Source organism: Eleutherodactylus coqui, chromosome 1, assembly GCF_035609145.1.
Source record: "Eleutherodactylus coqui strain aEleCoq1 chromosome 1, aEleCoq1.hap1, whole genome shotgun sequence".
Lineage (NCBI taxonomy): Eukaryota > Metazoa > Chordata > Amphibia > Anura > Eleutherodactylidae > Eleutherodactylus > Eleutherodactylus coqui.
In genome coordinates, this window is record NC_089837.1 from 254929765 (window position 1) to 254953194 (window position 23430).

Consider the following 23430-nt stretch of genomic DNA (forward strand, 5'->3'; position numbering starts at 1 on the left):
CCCAACACTGGCCCTCTGTGAATTCTTAAAGTGTCATTAGAAATGATCCAGACAATTCAATGAGAAACCTCACCTGGTTTGACCACAATGCCTGTATAAGGCATGCCATAATACTGTATGGCCACAATTGCCTTTCTAACAGACATCAGTTTCTTGTTCCCCTGATCTTTAGGAACGGGACATCAAACAATAGGAAGCTGGTGTTTTGTCCAAGGATCGCAGTATGTGCACTGCAGTGATGTTTTTACTGGGTGGTTTACTTTAACTATCTTCTTTTGTATCTTCTTCTCTGTCAATACTCCGGTACTAAGTCGTTTTTTTTCTTGGCAGTCTGCTCATGCACAGCAGGTTGGCCATCTTGTTAAAGGTATACAGTTATGTGGGCAATAAGGAGGCACTAGTTTTGATGATGCCTGGGTGTTATATGTTGCAACATCATGTCATCCTGGAGATGATTCTAAGGTCTATGGCACTTTCTGATTACTTCTCTACCCCCAGAGTCAGATGTGCATATGCGTTATGATTGGTGTGATTGCATTTATATACCATAGGCAATCAGTATCATGCAACCTCTAAATGAAGCAAGTAGGTGAAACGTCCATCAGGGCATGGCATTCCTGTTGTCCGTATAGGACGGTTATTCTGTATGTGCTGCTTCATTGATGTTTTTATATATTTATTGTGTCTGGTATTTCTTTGAATTTGGCCATTATACTTGTATTACGCCATTGTTGCTGCACTGTTCATGATAAATGAATGAAATATGTATCATTGGTGTGTGAGCACAATTTTTAACCCCTTAAGAGCATAGCCTATTTTGGGCATAAGGACACAACAATTTTTGTAGGATTTTCATCTCCACTTTTAAAAAGCCACAACTTTTGTATTTTTCCGTCAAAATGCCCATATGAGGTTTTTTTGTTTTTTTTTTGCGTGACGAACTGTAGATTTATTGGTGCCATTTTTGGGCACATAGACTACATTGTAAAACTTAATATAACAGAGAAAGAAAGCACATCAATTCTGACATTGTTTTTGGGGAGTTTTCTTACAGCATTAATCATGCAGCACAAATGATTCAATACATTTTTTTATGTGGGTCTCTACAATTACAATGATTCCAAAATTTTTCTTTCGCACATCACATGTAGAACCAATCGCGTAACCAAGTGCATGTCCTAGCTTTTGCAGGTGCGAATTTTAGGCACTTGTAAAAAATGGGCATTTGACTGGGAAGCATTGGTTCTAATAGAGCCGTTTAAAAAAAAAACAAAAAAAAACGCTTGTCTGTCTGAGCCCTCAATCGTGGCATTCAAAGTCCTATAACTTTTTCATTTGTCCATGGATAGAGCTCTGTGAAGGCTTGTTTTTTACGTGATGGGCTGTAGTCTTTATGAGTGCCATTTTGGGATACATACGGCTTTTTTGATCAGATTTATTGATTTTTTTTGGGAGGCAAAATGAAAAAAATAAACATTTTGCCTTAGTTTTTTAGAGGTTTTTTTACGTTTTATGCCATGCAAGATAAACAGTGTGTTTCATTTATTGTACAAGTTGTTACAGATACGATGATACCAAATATGTGGGATTTTAATTTTTTTACATTTTGTTTTACACTAATTTTTTCTTTTTTTTTTTTTACACTTTTTATATCCCTGTAGAGGATTTGTACCATAGCACCTATGATCACTATGATAAAGCATTGCAGGAATTCTGTCCTTCAAGGCCTTATCGCTTGTAATAGCAATCATAGGCAATGGCAAAGCAGGACGCCTGTATTTGGTGTCCTGTGGCCATGGCAAGCCATCAGTCCTTCGCAATTACATCACGGCATGTAAAGAGTTAACAGAGATGGTTACTGTCCTTATGCACCCCCGCTGTTGCACCGGTAGACTATCTATCAGTAACCGCCGGATCTCTTCTGATCTCGCGCTAGCCACAGGGCGGAAGTTTACGCCCTATTGCATTAAGTACCCTGCAGCCAGCATGTATGTGGCATTTAGGGGCAAATATATTATGATTACGATCTATACATAAAGATAGTTTATTTTAGTATTTGGGGCTGTGTATATTGTATACAGTCGATGTTGATCATATAGGACAGTTATCCTCTCATCTTTTCCTCTGCTGTGTCAATTTCCCAACTTGCATTGATTATACCCCCAAATTGGTATAATTCAACTGCATATTATTGCATGCCATTTTTCTACTATAAAGATATTCAATGTGCGCCTCTATGTATTTTTGTATAAGGAGATTTTTCACTCTTTGGTTGAATCTTTATTCTTCAGTGCTGAGTAAAAGATAATGAATATAAAGATGTATTGCTTAATACTCAAATCTTATTTTTTAGCCTGCCTGAAACTGTAAATGTAATTTGTACTTAGAAATATAAAACTGTATGATAAAAGTCTTGAAAAGTTATTTCATATATCTGTGTCTTCTTTTATCTCAGATCTAGAAGAAAAACAATACCTGACATCTATATCTGTAATCTGGCTGTGGCAGACCTTGTTCACATCATTGGAATGCCATTTCTAATTCATCAGTGGGCTCGAGGAGGAGAATGGGTGTTTGGAAGTCCTCTTTGTACTATAATCACATCTCTAGATACCTGCAACCAATTTGCCTGCACAGCCATTATGACAGCAATGAGTTTAGACAGGTAAACAAACGATCACTTTCTATTATAAAACAGTTTACTAAATTTGTACCATGAAAATAGAAAACTGTAATATAACTATTCACAAGGTGAATGGAAATGTGAAAATTGCAAAAAAAAAATACATATGTAAGAGAAAGACTTGAAGGAAAGACTAAAAAACACAATGCAATGGAAAGAAAAGTGGGAAGAAAAATACTATAAGAGTAACATGAGCAAAGAGTTATGGTGGACATACACTAAAGATTTGGGTTGATTTAGACTATTTTTTCTACAACTATCAGTTGTGACTAGAGATGAGCGAACGTACTCGTCCGAGCTTGATATTCGTGCGAATATTAGGGTGTTCGGGATGCTCGTTACTCGTAACGAGTACCACGCGGTGTTCCGGTTACTTTCAGTTTCCTCTCTGAGACGTTAGCGCGCTTTTCTGGCCAATTGAAAGACAGGGAAGGCATTACAACTTCCCCCTGTGATGTTCAAGCCCTATACCACCCCCCTGCTGTGAGTGGCTGGGGCGATCAGATGTCACCCGAGTATAAAAATCGGCCCCTCCCGCGGCTCGGCTCAGATGCCTTGTGAGTTAGCTAAGGGACAGTGGTATCGTGCTGGAGCTGCTGTAGGGAGAGCGTTAGGAGTTAGTGTAGGCTTCAAGAACCCCAACGGTCCTTCTCAGGGTCACATCTAATAGTGTGCAGTACTGTGTTAGCACTGTATTTTTTTTTTTTTTTTCAAAATTGGATCTGCAGAGCATTGCGCCCTGCAATAGGGACAGAAGTGGTGGTTAGGCAGGGAGAGTGTTAGCAGTGAGTGTAGGCTTCAAGAACCCCAACGGTCCATTCTAGGGCCACATCTATCCGTGTGCAGTACTGTCCAGGCTGCTGTTAGCAGTGTTGCATATTTTTTTTTTTTCTCAAAACCGGCTGTGCAGACCATTGCACCCGGCATTAATACTACAGGGATAGAATTGTGTAGGCAGGGCCAGAAGACATACATTATTCATTGAATAGATGCAGTGTGGCTTTTCCTTTGAAAAACAAGGGAAAAAATTCTATTTCGCCTGCCTCTGACAGTCCTCAGGGCTCTGGGTACGTGTGTGCTGCGTGCAGAACGTTAAAAAAAATCAGACGCAGCCAGCTACGTTTTACTGCAGGCTTGCGCCAATTTTTTTCCTGCATGGGAAATCCCTGATCTGCTGTAGCGAATAACTTTGCATCACTGCAGTTCTCTGACACATTTGCAGGGCCACAACACAGTTATTAAACTTAGTAGTATTCATTGAATACACGCAGTGTGGCTTGTCCTTTGAAAAACAAGGGAAAAAATTCTATTTTGGCTGCAGGCTTGCGCCAATTTCTTTCCTGCATGGGAAATCCCTGATCTGCTGGAGCGAATAACTTTGCATCACTGCAGTTCTCTGACACATTTGCAGGGCCACAACACAGTTATTAAACTTAGTAGTATTCATTGAATACACGCAGTGTGGCTTGTCCTTTGAAAAACAAGGGAAAAAATTCTATTTCGCCTGCCTCTGACAGTCCTCAGGGCTCTGGGTACGTGTGTGCTGCGTGCAGAACGTTAAAAAAAAATCAGACGCAGCCAGCTACGTTTTACTGCAGGCTTGCGCCAATTTTTTTCCTGCATGGGGAATCCCTGATCTGCTGTAGCGAATAACTTTGCATCACTGCAGTTCTCTGACACATTTGCAGGGCCACAACACAGTTATTAAACTTACTAGTATTCATTGAATACACGCAGTGTGGCTTGTCCTTTGAAAAACAAGGGAAAAAATTAAATTTTGGCTGCAGGCTTGCGCCAATTTCTTTCCTGGCTTGGAAATCACTGGTAATACAGCATGCTGAGGGGTAGGGGTAGGCCTAGAGGACGTGGACGCGGCCAACGACGCGTAGGCCCAAGTGAGGGTGTGGGCACGGGCCGAGCTCCTGATCCAGGTGTGTCGCAGCCGACTGCTGCGCGATTAGGAGAGAGGCACGTTTCTGGGGTCCCCACATTCATCGTCCAATTAATGGGTCCACGCGGGAGACCTTTATTAGAAAATGAGCAGTGTGAGCAGGTCCTGTCGTGGATGGCAGAAAGTGCTTCGAGCAAGCTATCATCCACCCAGAGTTCTGCGCCGTCCAGTGCTGCAAATCCGAATCCTCTGTCTGCTGCTCCTCCTTCCTCCCAGCCTCCTCACTCCACTACAATGACACATGCTCAGGAGCGGGAAGACTCCCAGGAACTGTTCTCGGGCCCCTGCTCAGATTGGGCAGCAGTGGTTCCTCTCCCACCAGAGGAGTTTATCGTCACTGATGCACAACCATTGGAAAGTTCCCGGGGTCCGGGGGATGAGGCTGGGGACTTCCGGCAACTGTCTCAAGACCTTTCAGTGGGTGAGGAGGACGATGATGATGAGACACAGTTGTCTGGCAGTGAGGTAGTAGTAAGGGCAGTAAGTCCAAGGGAGGAGCGCACAGAGGATTCGGAGGAAGAGCAGCAGGACGATGAGGTGACTGACCCCACCTGGTGTGCAACGCCTACTCAGGACAGGTCTTCAGAGGGACAGGCAAGGGCAGCAGCAGGGCAGGTTGCAAGAGGCAGTGCGGTGGCCAGGGGTGGAGGCAGGGCCAGACCGAATAATCCACCAACTGTTTCCCAAAGCGCACCCTCGCGCCATGCCACCCTGCAGAGGCCGAGGTGCTCTAAGGTCTGGCAGTTTTTCACAGAGACGCCTGACGACCGACGAACAGTGGTGTGCAACCTTTGTCGCGCCAAGATCAGCCGGGGAGCCACCACCAACAGCCTCACCACCACCAGCATGCGCAGACATATGATGGCCAAGCACCCCACAAGGTGGGACGAAGGCCGTTCACCGCCTCCGGTTTGCACCGCTGCCTCTCCCCCTGTGCCCCAACCTGCCACTGAGATCCAACCCCCCTCTCAGGACACAGGCACTACCGTCTCCTGGCCTGCACCCACACCCTCACCTCCGCTGTCCTCGGCCCCATCCACCAATGTCTCGCACCGCACAGTCCAGCCGTCGCTAGCGCAAGTGTTGGAGCGCAAGCGCAAGTACGCCGCCACGCACCCGAACGCTCAATCGTTAACCGTCCACATAGCCAAATTTATCAGCCTTGAGATGCTGCCGTATAGGGTTGTGGAAACGGAGGCTTTCAAAGCTATGATGGCTGCGGCGGCCCCGCGCTACTCAGTTCCCAGTCGCCACTACTTTTCCCGATGTCTCGTCCCAGCCCTGCACGACCACGTCTCCCGCAACATTGTACGCGCCCTCACCAATGCGGTTAGTGGCAAGGTCCACTTAACTACGGACACGTGGACAAGCACAGGCGGGCAGGGCCACTACATCTCCCTGACGGCACATTGGGTGAATTTAGTGGAGGCTGGGACAGAGTCAGAGCCTGGGACCGCTCACGTCCTACCCACCCCCAGAATTGCGGGCCCCAGCTCGGTGGTGGTATGTTCGGCGGTGTATGCTTCCTCCACTAAAGCACCCTCCTCCTCCTCAACCTCTGTCTCGCAATCTAGATGTGTCAGCAGCAGCAGGACGTCGCCAGCAGTCAGTGTCGCGCGGCGTGGCAGCACAGCGGTGGGCAAGCGTCAGCAGGCCGTGCTGAAACTACTCAGCTTAGGAGATGGGAGGCACACGGCCCACGAACTGCTGCAGGGTCTGACAGAGCAGACCGACCGTTGGCTTGCACCGCTGAGCCTCCAACCGGGCATGGTCGTGTGTGACAACGGCCGTAACCTGGTGGCGGCTCTGCAGCTCGGCAGCCTCACGCACATGCCATGCCTGGCCCACGTCTTCAATTTGGTGGTTCAGCGCTTTCTGAAAAGCTACCCACGCTTGTCAGACCTGCTCGTAAAGGTGCGCCGGCTCTGCGCACATTTCCGCAAGTCCCACACGGAAGCTGCCACCCTGCGCACCCTGCAACATCGGTTTCATCTGCCAGTGCACCGACTGCTGTGCGACGTGCCCACACGGTGGAACTCTACGCTCCACATGTTGGCTAGGCTCTATGAGCAGCGTAGAGCTATAGTGGAATACCAACTCCAACATGGGCGGCGCAGTGGGAGTCAGCCTCCTCAATTCTTTTCAGAAGAGTGGGCCTGGTTGGCAGACATCTGCCAGGTCCTTCGAAACTTTGAGCAGTCTACCCAGGTGGTGAGCGGCGATGCTGCAATCATTAGCGTCACCATTCCTCTGCTATGCATCTTGAGAAGTTCCCTGCAAACCATAAAGGCAGCCGCTTTGCGCTCGGAAACAGAGCCGGGGGAAGATAGTATGTCGCTGGATAGTCAGAGCACCCTCCTGTCTATATCTCAGCGCGTTCAGGAGGAGGAGGAGGAGCATGAGGAGGATGAGGAGGAGGGGGAAGAGACAGCTTGGCCCACTGCTGACGGTACCCATGCTGCTTGCCTGTCATCATTTCAGCGTGTATGGCCTGAGGAGGAGGAGGAAGAGGAGGATCCTGAAAGTGATCTTCCTAGTGCGGACAGCCATGTGTTGCATACAGGTACCCTGGCACACATGGCTGACTTCATGTTAGGATGCCTTTCTCGTGACCCTCGCGTTACACGCATTCTGGCCACTACGGATTACTGGGTGTACACACTGCTCGACCCACGCTATAAGGAGAACCTTCCCACTCTCATTCCCGAAGAGGAAAGGGGTTCGAGAGTGTTGCTATACCACAGGACCCTGGCGGACAAGCTGATGGTAAAATTCCCATCCGACAGCGCTAGTGGCAGAAGGCGCAGTTCCGAGGGCCAGGTAGCAGGGGAGGTGCGGCGATCGAGCAGCATGTACAGCCCAGGCAGTGCAACAGTCTTTAAGGGCCTGGACAGCTTTATGGCTCCCCAGCAAGACTGTGTCACCGCTCCCCAGTCAAGGCTGAGTCGGCGGGAGCACTGTAAAAGGATGGTGAGGGAGTACGTAGCCGATCGCACGACCGTCCTCCGTGACGCCTCTGCCACCTACAACTACTGGGTGTCGAAGCTGGACACGTGGCCTGAACTAGCGCTGTATGCCCTGAAGGTGCTTGCTTGTCCTGCGGCTAGCGTCTTGTCGGAAAGGGTGTTTAGTGCGGTTGGGGGAATCATCACAGATAAGCGTACCTGCCTGTCAACCGACAGTGCCGACAGGCTAACACTCATCAAGATGAACAAAGCCTGGATTTCCCCAGACTTCTCTTCTCCACCAGCGGACAGCAGCGATACGTAAGCAATACGTAGGCTGCACCCGCGGATGGAAGCTACGTTCTCTCTCACCATCCAAAACGGGGACATTTCTGCTTCATCAATCTGTGTCTAATATTCCTCCTCCTCCTCCTGCTCCTCCTCCTGAAACCTCACGTAATCACGCTGAACGGGCAATTTTTCTTAGGGCCACAAGGCTCACTCATCTAATTTTTCTAAACAATTTTTATATGTTTCAATGCTCTTAAAAGCGTTGAAACTTTAACTTGAACCAATTTTTCGTTAAACTGAGCTGCCTCCAGGCCTAGTTACCACTTAAGCCACATTAACCAAAGCGATTAATGGGTTTCACCTGCCATCTTGGTTGGGCATGGCCAATTTTTTCTGAGGTACATTAGTACTGTTGGTACACCAATGTTTTGGGGCCCTCACCTACAGTGTAATCATAGCAATTTGTATGTTCTTCGCCTGCACTCATGGTACAGAAGTGTGTGTGTGGTTGTCCTACACTTTAGCTACATAAATGTAACTTGGACCTTGGCTATACTGCAGCTACTGAAATGGAACTAAGACTGCGCTCCCACTATACTGCTGCTTCGGAATTGTTCCTGGGGCCTGTGTAGGCTGCTACAATGACTTAAATGGAACTAAGACTATGCTCCTCCTATACTGCTGCTTCGGAATTGTTCCTGGGGCCTGTGTAGGCTGCTACTATTACTGAAATGGAACGAAGACTGCGCTCCCACTATACTGCTGCTTCGGAATTGTTACTGGGGCCTGTGTAGGCTGCTACTATTACTGAAATGGAACTAAGACTGTGCTCCCCCTATAATGCTGCTAGTGATATGTTAGTGGGGCCTGTCGCTAATGCTACGGCTGAAATGTTACTAATTCTGGGCTCTGCCTATACCGCTGCTAATGGTATGTCTCTGGGGTGTGGAAACAGAGGCTTCCCAAAGACATGATGGCGGCGTGGCCATTTCCCACCAACGCTGTTACTGTTAAGGTGCATATAACCACGGACACGTGGAGAGGACACGTAGTGCCTCCAAAACATCCCCCGCCACGGCCCACTTAATCCTGGCCACATTCCGAAAACCGACAAAATAAAACCGCGCTACTAGGTCCGCAGTCACCACCACATTACCACCAACGCGGTTACTGTTAAGGTACATATTACCAGTCTGACTGGGGCATGCAGTGTTGGCCGGAGCCCACCTGCTTTAAGCATGACATTACTACCTCAGCTGTGTTGGGCAATGCAATGGGATATTTCTATGTACCGCCGGTGGCTTCCTGGCACCCACCCATGCTGTGGGTCCACAGGGAATTATAAATGCATCTGTTTCCACTTGTAAAGAACCCCAGTCTGACTGGGGCATGCAGTGTGGGCCGAAGCCCACCTGCATTAAGCACAACATTACTACCTCAGCTGTGTTGGGCAATGCAATGGGATATTTCTATGTACCGCCGGTGGCTTCCTGGCACCCACCCATGCTGTGGGTCCACAGGGAATTATAAATGCATCTGTTTCCACTTGTAAAGAACCCCAGTCAGACTGGGGCATGCAGTGTGGGCCGAAGCCCACCTGCATTAAGCACGACATTACTACCTCAGCTGTGTTGGGCAATGCAATGGGATATTTCTATGTACCGCCGGTGGCTTCCTGGCACCCACCCATGCTGTGGGTCCACAGGGAATTATAAATGCATCTGTTTCCACTTGTAAAGAACCCCAGTCAGACTGGGGCATGCAGTGTGGGCCGAAGCCCACCTGCATTAAGCACGACATTACTACCTCAGCTGTGTTGGGCAATGCAATGGGATATTTCTATGTACCGCCGGTGGCTTCCTGGCACCCACCCATGCTGTGGGTCCACAGGGAATTATAAATGCATCTGTTTCCACTTGTAAAGAACCCCAGTCTGACTGGGGCATGCAGTGTGGGCCGAAGCCCACCTGCATTAAGCACGACATTACTACCTCAGCTGTGTTGGGCAATGCAATGGGATATTTTTGTGTATCGCCGGTGGGTTCCAGGGAGCCACCCATGCTGTAGGTGCACACGGAGTTTAACCTACATGTGTCCACTTGTAAAGAACCCCAGTCTGACTGGGGCATGCAGTGTGGGCCGAAGCCCACCTGCATTAAGCACGACATTACTACCTCAGCTGTGTTGGGCAATGCAATGGGATATTTTTGTGTATCGCCGGTGGGTTCCAGGGAGCCACCCATGCTGTAGGTGCACACGGAGTTTAACCTACATGTGTCCACTTGTAAAGAACCCCAGTCTGACTGGGGCATGCAGTGTGGGCCGAAGCCCACCTGCATTAAGCACGACATTACTACCTCAGCTGTGTTGGGCAATGCAATGGGATATTTTTGTGTATCGCCGGTGGGTTCCAGGGAGCCACCCATGCTGTAGGTGCACACGGAGTTTAACCTACATGTGTCCACTTGTAAAGAACCCCAGTCTGACTGGGGCATGCAGTGTGGGCCGAAGCCCACCTGCATTAAGCACGACATTACTACCTCAGCTGTGTTGGGCAATGCAATGGGATATTTTTGTGTATCGCCGGTGGGTTCCAGGGAGCCACCCATGCTGTCGGTCCACAGGGACTTCACAATAGGGAGTTGGACATGCCTGTGTCTATGAATTAAAAAGCCTGGTCTGACTGGGGCATGCAGAGACACCTTGACAGAATGAATAGTGTGTGGCACATAGGTTCCCCATTGCTATGCCCACGTGTGCAGCTCCTGATGGTGGTGGCACAGGATTCTATTTCTCATTGCTTCTGTACAGCATTGTGGGCTATCGCCCCGCCCCTTTTAAAGAGGGTCGCTGCCTAGCCGTGCCAACCCTCTGCAGTGTGTGCCTGCGGTTCCTCCTCATGGCAGACGCACTTCTAAATAGACATGAGGGTGGTGTGGCATGAGGGCAGCTGAAGGCTGCGCAGGGACACTTTGGTGTGCGCTGTGGGGGGGAGGGGGGGCGGTTGGGCAGCATGTAACCCAGGAGAAGTGGCAGTGGAGTGTCATGCAGGCAGTGATTGTGCTTTGTTGGAGGTAGTGTGGTGCTTAGCAAAGGTATGCCATGCTAATGAGGGCTTTTCAGAAGTAAAAGTTTTTGGGAGGGGGGGGCCCCACTCTTGCCGCTATTGTGGCTTAATAGTGGGACCTGTGAACTTGAGATGCAGCCCAACATGTAGCCCCTCGCCTGCCCTATCAATTGCTGTGTCGTTCCCATCACTTTCTTGAATTGCCCAGATTTTTACACAAGGAAACCTTAACGAGCATTGGCGAAATACAAAAATGCTCGGGTCGCCCATTGACTTCAATGGGGTTCGTTACTCGAAACGAACCCTCGAGCATCGCGAAAAGTTCATCCCGAGTAACGAGCACCCGAGCATTTTGGTGCTCGCTCATCTCTAGTTGTGACACATGCTAAGTGATGGCATATTTCTGGCATAGTCTGACGTGTGCTGTAGTTGAGGTTCAAGCTGAATGGTAGATCTGCATTCAATCCATGGGAGCTCAGAATAGGCTACAGATCATATCACAGTGTGGTCTGTTTTTTTGTTGGAATTGTCATTTTATTTTAAGTCATTGTGATTCAAGATGATAACCTTCACAAAGCAACCACGAACAACAAGTAGTTGAGAAAGCAGCTGTCTCAAATCCCTAATGTTTGCCCAGCTTAAAAAAAAAAAGGATTTTACTTCTATTTAGCCTTTTTGGATTTCTAAGCTTTTCACAAACATTTCTGTCAATACCTGTCAATATGTGTTACCTGGTAAAGAGGGGAAAGCAAGAAGATTAATAGATAATATAACATGATGGTGACCCCTACACAAGTCCATCACTATGACCTATCTTCTATGCTGCTGAACTCTGTCCTCATGTACTGGTCACACAATGGTGACATCATCATGAGTGCTCCATCACCATTTACTGACTGAGCAGCTTGTCCACAGTGGACACCGGCCATTTGGCATTTGCCAAAATTGAAGTCTAGGGCAGTCCACCTTGCTCAATAGAACATTTGTGTATAATCTTAAAGGTAAGTCAATAGTAATTCCAGACTTTCATAAATTGTAGAGGAAGAAATCTTTGGTATTACATGCAGATTCTTCTGCAGATTTCAAGCCTCTCATTGAAAGGACTGAAATTCGAGGTGAAAATCTGCAATATAATTTGAGAAGCTGCAGACTAAAATCCTCACTGCTTGTCAATTGCTGCATGAATTGCATTCTGATTTTTTTACACAGTACATGCATGAGACTTATTAAAAGCTTATCCACTTTGTTGCTACTGTAATATAGTGCAGGTTTTCCGCACAGAAATTCATTGTGGAAAATATGCAGTGTATCTGTCCCATGTGAACATACCCTAAAAGTTTTTACTGATTACAGCAAAATGGTAAGTTCATTAAGAACCCTTGCCATAACAACCATATGATTCACAGGCAGGCAGTAGAAGTTAACTTTACAGGTTAAACATAATTCGTCAATGTTTTAAGAAAGCTGCATATATACAATGCTTGAAAAAGAAAACTCCTACGTATGCTATGAAGTATAAAATTATTGTGTATGTAGATTATTTTATTCATTTCAGCATTAAAATAACTGTAATTACCATGTTTGAACTTGCAATTCATAATGATAATTCTCTTAGGTAGGCACTCACCATGATTGCCACCATTGTAGAAAGAACTTTTTTTTTTAACTTTACATCTAGTTTCTGTAAGTCTATGAATGTAACCCAACCACTGTTATTAGTTATGTAAAGCTCACTGCAGCTGTCATCTTGTGGAGGTTTACTTGCATGACCTGGCTGATAGATGTGTATCCAATTTACAAGACACACTATAATAAATCTTTCTTTGAAATATAGTGTCCCCTGTGCCTTAACAGTTTGAACAAATTCAGAGAGCAATTTTGAGTAAACATTTCACTGTAAGTGCTTTTTCTAGCATAGAAGATATAAATGTTTACCAATTCAGTTTTAGCTATATAAAACCTATTACTTCTACCGTTATCAGAAGTACTACATTCTCTTTAGACCTACAAGTATTTTATTCACAATCTTTTTCATTGGTCTTGCAACAACAATCTTTCTTGATATTGATATGTCTGTACTATTATTTGTACTATTATTCGGATTCTGATGTATAGAGCTTAGAATTTAAAGGCTTTGTCAACAATATACTGTAAAATGAGGACATATCCCTATGATATGCCAGGTTGGCCTAGGGTTAAATCTGGGGCTGGACCCATGGTTCCCCAGTGTTCACCCTTTAACCTTACCGATTCAAATCTGGTCTTCACTGTAAGGAGAAAATACTATTATCCCAGAAATAGAAGTGCGGTTGCTGATGCTTATTAAAAACAATATCTGTAATGTATGAGGGGGTGCTGATTAGTCTTTGGCTTTACCCAGAAAGAAACGAGATAGGAAGATGAAACTTTACATTTATTCCACACACTCTCCTTCGATGTCAACACACTTTTTACATCGGTATTCCAAGTTCTGTAAGCCTTGCAAAAAGAAGGATTTCAGTTGTGCCTCAAACCAGTCATCCGTAGCAGCCATGGCATCAGAAATGGTGTGAAATTTGGTACCCTTGAGGTGTTTCTTCAGGTTTGAAAACAGATGATTGTCGGAGGGAGCTATATATGGTGAATAAGGTGGGTGGTCAAGCAGCTGGAAGCCTAGCTCCACCAGTTTTGCCGTGGTCGCTTGTGCAGTTTGAGCGGAGGCGTTGTCTTGCAGGAACAAGATTCCTTTGGACAGCTTGCCATACCTTTTGGCCTTCAGAGCTGCCTTCAATTGGTCCAAAAGTTTAATGTAATACCTTGCATTGATGGTGGAACCATTTTGAAGGTAGTCCACTAGCAGCTCGCCCTCCTTATCCCAGAACACAGACGCCATCACCTTAGTGGCTGATTTTTGCACCCTGAACTTCTTTTGGCAAGGAGAACCACTGTGCCTCCACTCTTTTGACTGCTCCCTGGTTTTAGGGTCATACAAATAAATCAAGGTCTCATCCATAGTGACCAGTCGATCCAGGAAGTTCTTATCAGTCCGGAAATGCTGACAAATGGACCAGGAAGTTTTCACTCACATGCTTTTCTGTTGTCAAACATTTGAGGACCCACTTTGTAGATAGCTTCTTCATGTTCAGATGTTCATGGATAATGACTAGAGATGAGCGAGCACCAAAATGCTCGAGTGCTCGTTACTCGAGTCGAACTTTTAGTGATGCTCGAGAGTTCGTTTCGAGTAACGAACCCCATTGAAGTCAATGGGCGACTTGAGCATTTTTGTATATGACTGGTGCTCCGCTAAGGTTTTCCATTGTGAAAATCTCAGCAAATCACCAAAGTCATGTAAAAGACACAGAAATGGGTAGGGCAGGCGAGGAGCAACATGCAGGGCCGCATTTCGGGCTCCGAGGTCTCACTATTAAGCCACAATAGTGGCAAGAGTCAGACCCCCCCCTGCACTGTCAGCATAAAGATCGTTCTCCTCTGCCACAGCTGTAACAGAGCAGAACGATGTTAGCCCATTGAATTCAATGGAGCCGGCAATACAGCCGCCTCCATTGAAAGCAATGGGCTGCCGGCGAGCGCGGGATGAATTTCCGGGAAGGGCTTAAAAATATAAGCCCTTACCTGAAAATCATCCTAAAATGTGTAAAAAAAAAAATAGAAACGGGCCGGAGCTGTCCAGCGCATTGAATTCAATGGAGCCGACAATACAGCCGGCTCCATTGAAAGCAATGCTCTGCCGGCGATCTCACAATGAATTTTCGGGAAGGGCTTAAATATATAAGCCCTTCCCTGCAATTCATCCAGAATTGTGTAAAAATAAAAAATATATATATACTCACCTGGTCCCAGCAGACGGAGTTCAGCCGCGGCCGGCTTCAGTTCTCCTGAACTGCTCTCTGTAGTATTCAGCAGCCGGGGATTTAAAATCCCCGCCTGCTGAATGAACTGCCTCTGATTTGTCACAGCCTGACCAATCAGAGGCAGCTCTCACTCACACCCATTCATGAATTCATGAATGGGTGAGTGAGTGCTGCCTCTGATTGGCTCAGCGCTGAGCCAATCAGGGGCAGCTCTCAGCTGTCATTCATAAATTCATAAATGGGTGTGAGTGAGAGCTGCCTCTGATTGGTCAGGCTGTGACAAATCAGAGGCAGCTCATTCAGCAGGCAGGGATTTTAAATCCCCGGTTGCTGAATACTACAGAGAGCAGTTCAGGAGAACTGAAGCCGGCCGCGGCTGAACTCCATCTGCCGGGACCAGGTGAGTGTATATATATATTTTTTATTTTTACACAATTCTGGATGAATTGCAGGGTAGCACTTATATATTTAAGCCCTTCCCGAAAATTCATCAAGAGATCGCCCGCAGCGCATTGCTTTCAATGCAGCCGGCTGTGTTGCCGGCTCCATTGAATTCAATGCGCTGGACAGCTCAGGCCCGTTTCTATTTTTTTTTTTACACATTTTAGGATGATTTTCAGGTAAGGGCTTATATTTTTAAGAATTTTATTACTTCTCTGCTCTCATTTGCTGTGAATATCGCCTTGGACTCTGCCATTTTGTTTTCGCAAGTGCCTAGATCACTGTTGCCATAAGCTACAAACACAAAATTTTGAAAACATATTAGACACATAAGGCTTGCATGTGATGTAACATTCGTTACCATAGAAATAAAAAAAGAACACAAAGCCAAAGACTTATCAGCGCTCCCTCGGTGACTTCAGCCGGCTCTTGCGATGGTATCATAGACAGCCTGGCTGGTTACCATGGCAACATGATGCCAGATACCGGCATCCTGTATTGCCAGTGGCTGTGATCACTGTTATAAGCGATATGGCATTGCAGGAGAGATGTCCTGCAATGCTTTATCACAGCGATCATTAGTGCTATGCTATAAGTTCCCCAGAGGGACACAGATGGTGTAAAAAACAGATCAAAATAATGTACAAAAAATAAAAATGTAAAAAAAAAAAAGTTTAAAAAAACCCTTTTTTATGCTTTTTCTCATATTAGTATAAAAAAACCCCACATATTTGGTATTGTCGTGTCCAAAAAGACACGTACAATTAATTGAACACACTTTTCATCCTGCACGGAAAAAAAAGCGTTAAAAAAACGCTAAAACTGAAGCAAAATGCAAATTTTTAGCATTTTGCCCCCCCCAAAAACGTAATAAAAGTGATCAAAAAAGGGGAACTCCCCATGGGGAGTAAAGAATCCCCTCCCACAGCTGTCACCGCAAAGCCCTCCTATTGATTGCCTTCAATGGGGCTGCAGACGGCCCCATTGAAGGCAATAGAATGCCGACACCCTCGCAGTGATTTTCGGGGAAGGACTTGAAATAAAAGTAAACAGGTGAAAATATATATCTTAGCAAAAATCTGTACGGTATGTTTGCACTTATTTGAGATATTGCAGTTGAAAATGTGAGAAAATGAAAATTTTTTCAAAATGTTCACAATTTTGGCACTTTTATTAAATATACACAAATTCTATAAGACTATTCTTACCACCTAAATCAAGTACAACATGTGGTGAAAAAAACCACGTCAGAATTACTTGAATACGCAAAACCTTTACAGAGTTATTATATGTTAAAGAGGCACATATCAGATTTCCAAAATTTGGCCTGGTCATTAAGGCGCAAACAGGCTTAGTCACTATGGGGTTAAAGGCGTTCTGTCATTAGAAAAAAAAAATCAATACTTACTTATTGCTCCCCTGGTAGTCTTCTTACCGCATTTTCTCCTAACCAATCTTTCCTGGCTCCTCCAGTCCCCCGGGTCACATCACCTCCAGCTGGCCGGATCCTATTCTTTTTGTTAGATAATGTACATTCACAGGCTTTCTCCTTTCTGCAGGTCAGTGTACACTATATCACTAGTGATGTAACGTTCACTGCCTAGCATGAAATGCTGAATCTTATGCCGGGCTAATGCCGAGACTGTGCACGCTACATGACTAGTGCCATAGTGTACATTGACCTGCAGGAACGAGATTGCTTAGAATGTATGTACATCACAGGAAAAAGAGGATCCGTCCGGCTTGCGGTGACGTGACCTGAGGGACTGAAGGAGCCACTAGAAGATGTGGTAAGAACGCTGTCTAGGGAGGAATAGGTAAGTATTGATTTTTTTCTCTAATGACAGAACCCCTTTAAAGTAGAAACTACATAAATATACAAATACAATCATGTACACTTGATTTTCATCTATAATGTTACCATAGATTTAAATTTTTTAGATATGTATGCTTTTACTACCCTGGATATCATAGAGGTCATCATGGCAGTACAGTAGGTTCCAGTTTTGGGCCTTCCTTTTCAGTATGACTATTTGGCTTGTGTGAGTGCCATTGATTTGATTTGAGTGCCGGAACTTAACTACGGTTAGTATCAGTTTATTACTGAGTTACAGCCTTTTCCTCATTTGCCTTGATATTTGTTGAAGCTACAAACTGAAAATAATTTAATTAATTGTATTGGTACAATAAACATGATTTATATGTTCAATAGATATTTGATAAGTATTTTGCTCTGCAGTGATAGAGAAGCAATAACATCATCAGAAATTCAGCCAAGAGTCATCACCAAAAGAGTGGTCAAGAATGTGACAGGCTAGAGAATGAGATGGCAATCTAGTTAGGAATGTAGCCAAAAATCATAACCAGCCCACAACAAAATTTCCTTCGCAAATGTGATGCCCCTAATCAAAACCAAAACACATGGCTAATCTGTATATTAACTGAATTAACTGATTTTGCAGAAGGTATAGTGATAATAGGTGATGACTTTAATTTAGTATTAGACCTCACCACAGCCCGCTCTACACCATTCTCTTATACACAACTTTGGAAACTTAAAAGCACCCTCTCGGATTTTTAAATCTACAGGATTCTTGGACATTAATAAATTCCGAGACAAGGGATTACAAGTATTTCTCCCAAGTTCACTCTACATATCACAGACTAGATTACTTATTTATCCCAGGGAAACACATCCAAGCTATAAAAACAGTTGATATTGGACCCATTTTAATTTCAGACTATGCCCCAATTTCTATGAAACTCATCTAAGACAATCTTCAAGGCCACAGAGTGGAGATAACGTCTGAACCCCACATTAATTGAACATGAAGAATACTTGAACTTTTTATCAAGTAAACTTGAAGAATTCTTCAAAGTCAATGATATTCCAGGAACTTCACATCCAATACTCTTGGAAACACATAAAGCTTACATTATAGGTAAATTAATAGCCTTGGGCACAAGAGATAAGAAGCAAAGAGAGAAAGAAATCAATTCCCTATTGCTCAAATATCTCACAAAATCCCAGAGATCTTGATTAACTGAGAAATACTTGGAACAAACTAAATAATCTACTGAATATAAACGCAGTGAAGTCCATATTTGCATCTAAATATAAAATATACTCTAATGGGGAAAAAGGCTTCAAACACATGTCAAATTTAGTTAAAAAAGGAAAAGCCATAGTATAGTTACTTCCACAGCGGCTATAGAATTAGAATTCGAGAAGTACTATACATCCCTATACAATTTAGATAATCTTACAGCCACCAATAAACAGAGTACAAACCCAACTAATCTGATGTCCTTCCTAGACTCTCTCAATCTTCCCACTTTAACAGACAAGGAGAGGTCTTAATTACTTCACCCTTTCGCCTCGTCAGAGGTGTCAATACCCTGTTCTCTATCCCCAGAAGGAAAGCCCTGGCCCAGATGGCCTACCAATATTTTATTACAAAAAATTCTCAAAAATACTCTTACCATTCTTTACAAAATTATGTAACTCACTACTGTGACTAGAATACCAGTTTTCTAGTTGCAGACACAACATACAACATATGAGAGTTATCATACTTAAAGACAATTTTAAGTCCCAACATCACAGAAGAATTTGGGAATATAAATTGGATACTATCAGAAATGTTAAGAATCACGGAGGTTTTTTTTTACACCAGTAGAGATTATGAGATACGAGAAACTCAGAGCAGATATAACAGGTTGGTTTGGTGTTGACCCCCTAACAGCAATTTACAGACTATAAACTTTCACATTCCTTGTCACTGGACTAATTATTTACTGTTATGGTCATCTCTCCCTGGTATTTATCTAAGTGCAATGTCTGTGCCCTCTTATCCTGTTTCTGGTATTTTTTTTTTCCATAATAATTTTTATTGAATTTTATAGAAAGGTAGGAGCATAAACATATCATAGCGTATATAAGAAATGGTTAAATACATTGTTACAGATTTACACATTGTGATGAGAGATATTTCAATTTCATATTTCACACAACGATATGCTATAAATGATATAAATTTCTTTTTGTGTTTAAGCGGTAAGAGAAATAAATCAACTAAACAATTTTGAACATGTTAGAACTTATTTTTTAGTTCGAATTGCTGCCAATTATTCCAAATGCTGCCAAATTTAAAAAGACAGTTGTTAAATTTTGCATAGATTTTTTCGTAACAGTAGTGGTCTGAAACTGCGCCCAAGAGGTCCCCAATCAAGGGGGGAGAAGCTTTCCTCCACTTTTTGGCTATGACGCTTTTAGCGGTCAACAGGAAGTGGCATATCCATTTTCTTTTCTTTTTTGGTATTTCCTGGCATCCGATAAGAAGGAGTACTAATTGAGGCGTACACCCAAGACGAATGCCAGTTATGAATTGTATGGTATTAAATACTTCCTTCTAATAGTTACGGATTTGGGGACAATCCCAAAACAGATGATATAGGGTGCCTACTTGGCCGCAGTCTCTCCAGCATGAGTTGGAATGGGTCGGGAAAAATTTTGCCATTTTTGAGGGAGTATAGTACCAGTTAGTTAATACTTTGTAGTGTGTTTGGAGAATGTTGGCAGAGAGAGTGGCTTTATTAGCCCATTCAAAGCCAATGTTCTATACTGTTGGGGCTTTCCAGCAAAAATAATAATACGTAAGGACAACGTTACACATGTCCTTCAAAAACCAGAGGACATCCATCAACTACCAAAGTCCTGGGGAGTAAAATTACCATCTCCACAGCACTCCCAACCCCCACCGAGGAAACAGGGAAAGCAAACCAAAGAATGGACACAGACCTAAACCCTCAAGCGGTTCTGCCATTCACCTATAACAACCATTAAGGTGGTTGCGCCCTTGGAAAGCTCCTCAACAGGCGAACTTTCTCGTCCCCCCACTTATTCAGCGTGCACACGCACTTGGCTGAACCGATGTGCTTCATGTCGTCTACCCCAACCCCAACCAAGATTACTAAATCTAGAATTGTTTGTTGTTTAAAATTCTTCTACTTTTAGGGCGCCCACCCACTGGCGTTTGCGATTTCCGCGCGTGAAAAACGCAGCGTTTTTCGCGGCGTTTTTTGCGGCGTTTTCGCGGCGTTTTGCGGCTTTTCCGTTAATTTACATTGACATTCATGGGTGCATTAGGAGAAAAATAAGGACACATATGCAACTGACAGTTCCTATGTTAAAAAACGCAACGCAACGCAAAAAAAACGCCAGTGGACAGGAACACATGTTATCTCTATGCAAAACGCAAAACACAGGTAAAAAAACGCCAGTGGGTGGGCGCCCTTACTCTGCATTACTAAGGAAACCACACAATTGTGTAAATGCAAATGTAATCCTTTACAAATGCAGAACAGGTGTTTTATCTTTATATGTTACTGTTCTCCCTCTTTTCCACTCTTCACCGATAAATACAAGGCTTCCACGGATCCTCAAATCAATGCTGTATGAACAAAAATGTCCACAAAAATACTATCCTTAAATGTAAATGGGCTAAACTCGCCATTTAAAAGGTCTTCTTCCTGGAAGGAGGCGATCAGTTCAAAAGCCAAAATAATATGCTTGCAAGAGACACACTTTGCCTCTGACGCATGCCCAACTATAACACATAAAAAATTTCCAAAAATCTACAAAGCATGCTCCCCCAAAAAACAAGCAGGAGTATTGATAGCTTTTAAAGACTCGCTGCAAGTCGTTGTAACACACCAAGAAGCAGACACCAAAGGCAGATTTCTAATCCTGTCAGGCCACGTGAATGGCAAGCCAACATTAAACCCCAAACTCTGCCCAAGTTCGTTTTCTAAACAAGATTATGAAAAAGATAAGAAAATGCGAGAAAGGCACCCTACTAATTTGTGGAGATTTCAACTCTGTACCGGATAACATACTCGACTCTACAAAGGGATCGTCGAGATCCACCCCTCCGCTACTTCCCTGGCTCCACAACAATGCCTTATTTGATACTTTCAGATGCCTCAACACATCATCAAAAGAATACACTTTCTACTCCTCAAGACATATCATTTTCCAGGATCGATCTAATTCTAACAGACAGATTTGCTCTACCCCTCATCAAAGGGGCAAATTTCCCCCCGCTCCTAGTTGATCTTCAAAAAGAACTCGACACTTATCAGTCCTACCCTCTCTCATGGCTAGGCCGCATCACTATTTATAAAATGATGACTCTACCTAAAATCCTACACTATTTTTGCACCCTACCAATACCGATACCAAAAACCCTTCTTAATAGATTTCAAAGTCAACTCTCCAAATTCGTGTGGCAGAATAAAAAACCAAGAATTGCACTCTCCATCCTAACTTTAAACAGGCGCCAAGGCGGTTTGGGTCTTCCTAACATAAACCCATATTGCAAAGCCACTATTCTCAACAACTTAAGAGCCTGGACAAGACACAACTCAAAAAACTCCTTGGAAAGGGACTTTAATAATCAAAAACCTTTGAAGCATCTTTTAATCTCATCCATCTTAGACAACATACACCCTACAACATCGAAACCTTTAATAGGCTCTCACCTTTCTCTACCAATGAGGGCATCGATAGAAGCCTGGACGGATCTGATAAGAAATCTCAACAACTCCACTCCCTATATTCCCCTGAAAATACCGGTGGAAACCTTGGAACTTCTGATACCTAACCTAAATATAGGGTCTTGGCCCAGGCAGGGCCTCAAATTTATATCCGATCTCTTCTCATCAAATAAACTCCTCCCCTTTCAAGACCTAACCAACAAATATCACCTCCCAAACTCAGACATCTATAAATACATTCAAATTTCCTCCTTCTTACATAACTACCAACTGGATAACGTCAGAATCCCTAAAATAATTGTTTCATTCCTAGATGAACCACAAACCAAAATGAACACTCGAACATTCTATGACATCTACTCAGGAAACCTGAAATCACCAGGCAAATGCCATCTTATTAACTGGAGCAAGGAATTCGGGAAGGAAATATCCCTAGACCAATGGCTTAAGGCCTTTGAATGGGCTAGACAATCATCGCAGAGTGCAAACCTAATCGAGACACATTTGAAACTCCTTACACATTGGTACTTCCCCCCTCTGGTCCTAACCAGAAGGGGACTATCAGATAGCGACAGATGTTGGAGAAAGTGCAACAATAAAGGCTCCCTCATCCATATCTTTTGGTCTTGCCCTCTTCTAATCCCATTTTGGAAAGAAGTTTATAATCTTACATATAGTCTCACAGCTTTCCGACTTCCTTTCTCCCCAGATCTTGCCTTGCTGCTCCTAAACACAGTCAAAATGCCCACTCATCTCAAAAAACTGGTGGGCCATATACTCCTAGCATCAAAATCCCTTACAGCAAGACATTGGAAATCTGAGAGTGTTCCAACGCTGACCGACCTCATCAACCTAGTATCGGAACACTGCCTTTATGAAAAGATTTTGGCCCTCAGAAATAATGACTTCAATAGATTTGAAATAATGTGGAAGCCTTGGACCAACACATTTCATCCTTAAACAGAACTTTCTCAGTGAATCTGTACTTTTCATCATTTAAAGGGGTTAAAAGGGGTTAAAAAAACAAACCGGGTAGTACTTACCCGAATCCCGGCGGTCCGGCGTCTTCATACTCACCTGCTGAAGATGGCCGCCGGGATCCTCTCTCTCTGTGGACCGCAGGGCTTCTGTGCGGTCCATTGCCGATTCCAGCCTCCTGATTGGCTGGAATCGGCACGTGACGGGGCGGAGCTACACGGAGTCGGCATTCTGCACGAGCGGCCCCATTGAAGACAGCAGAAGACCCGGACTGCGCAAGCGCGGCTAATTTGGCCATTAGAGGCCGAAAATTAGTCGGCACCATGGAGACGAGGACGCCAGCAACGGAGCAGGTAAGTATAAAACTTTTGATAACTTCTGTATGGCTCATAATTAATGCACAATGTACATTACAAAGTGCATTAATATGGCCATACAGAAATGTATAGACCCACTTTGTTTCGCGGGACAACCCCTTTAACCCCTTAATGACATGGCCTATTTTGAGCTTAAGGACCAAGCCTTATTTTTCAAATCTGACATCTGTCACTTTCTGTGCTAATAACTTTTGAATGCTTTTACTTATCAAGGTGATTCTGAGATTGTTTTTTCGTGACATATTGTACTTTATGTTAGTGTAAAAATGTCATCAATAAATTTTG

At 44.3% G+C, this 23430-nt stretch overlaps 1 protein-coding gene across 1 annotated transcript in view; it reads left to right on the forward strand.

Moving 5' to 3' along the window:
• Positions 1-23430, forward strand: part of MCHR2 (melanin concentrating hormone receptor 2) — a 189230-nt gene that overhangs the window by 41768 nt on the left and 124032 nt on the right. The window contains exon 2 of the mRNA XM_066591414.1: positions 2456-2665. Within this exon, the coding sequence (XP_066447511.1) occupies positions 2456-2665 (210 nt within the window). The remainder of the gene's footprint in view (positions 1-2455; positions 2666-23430) is intronic.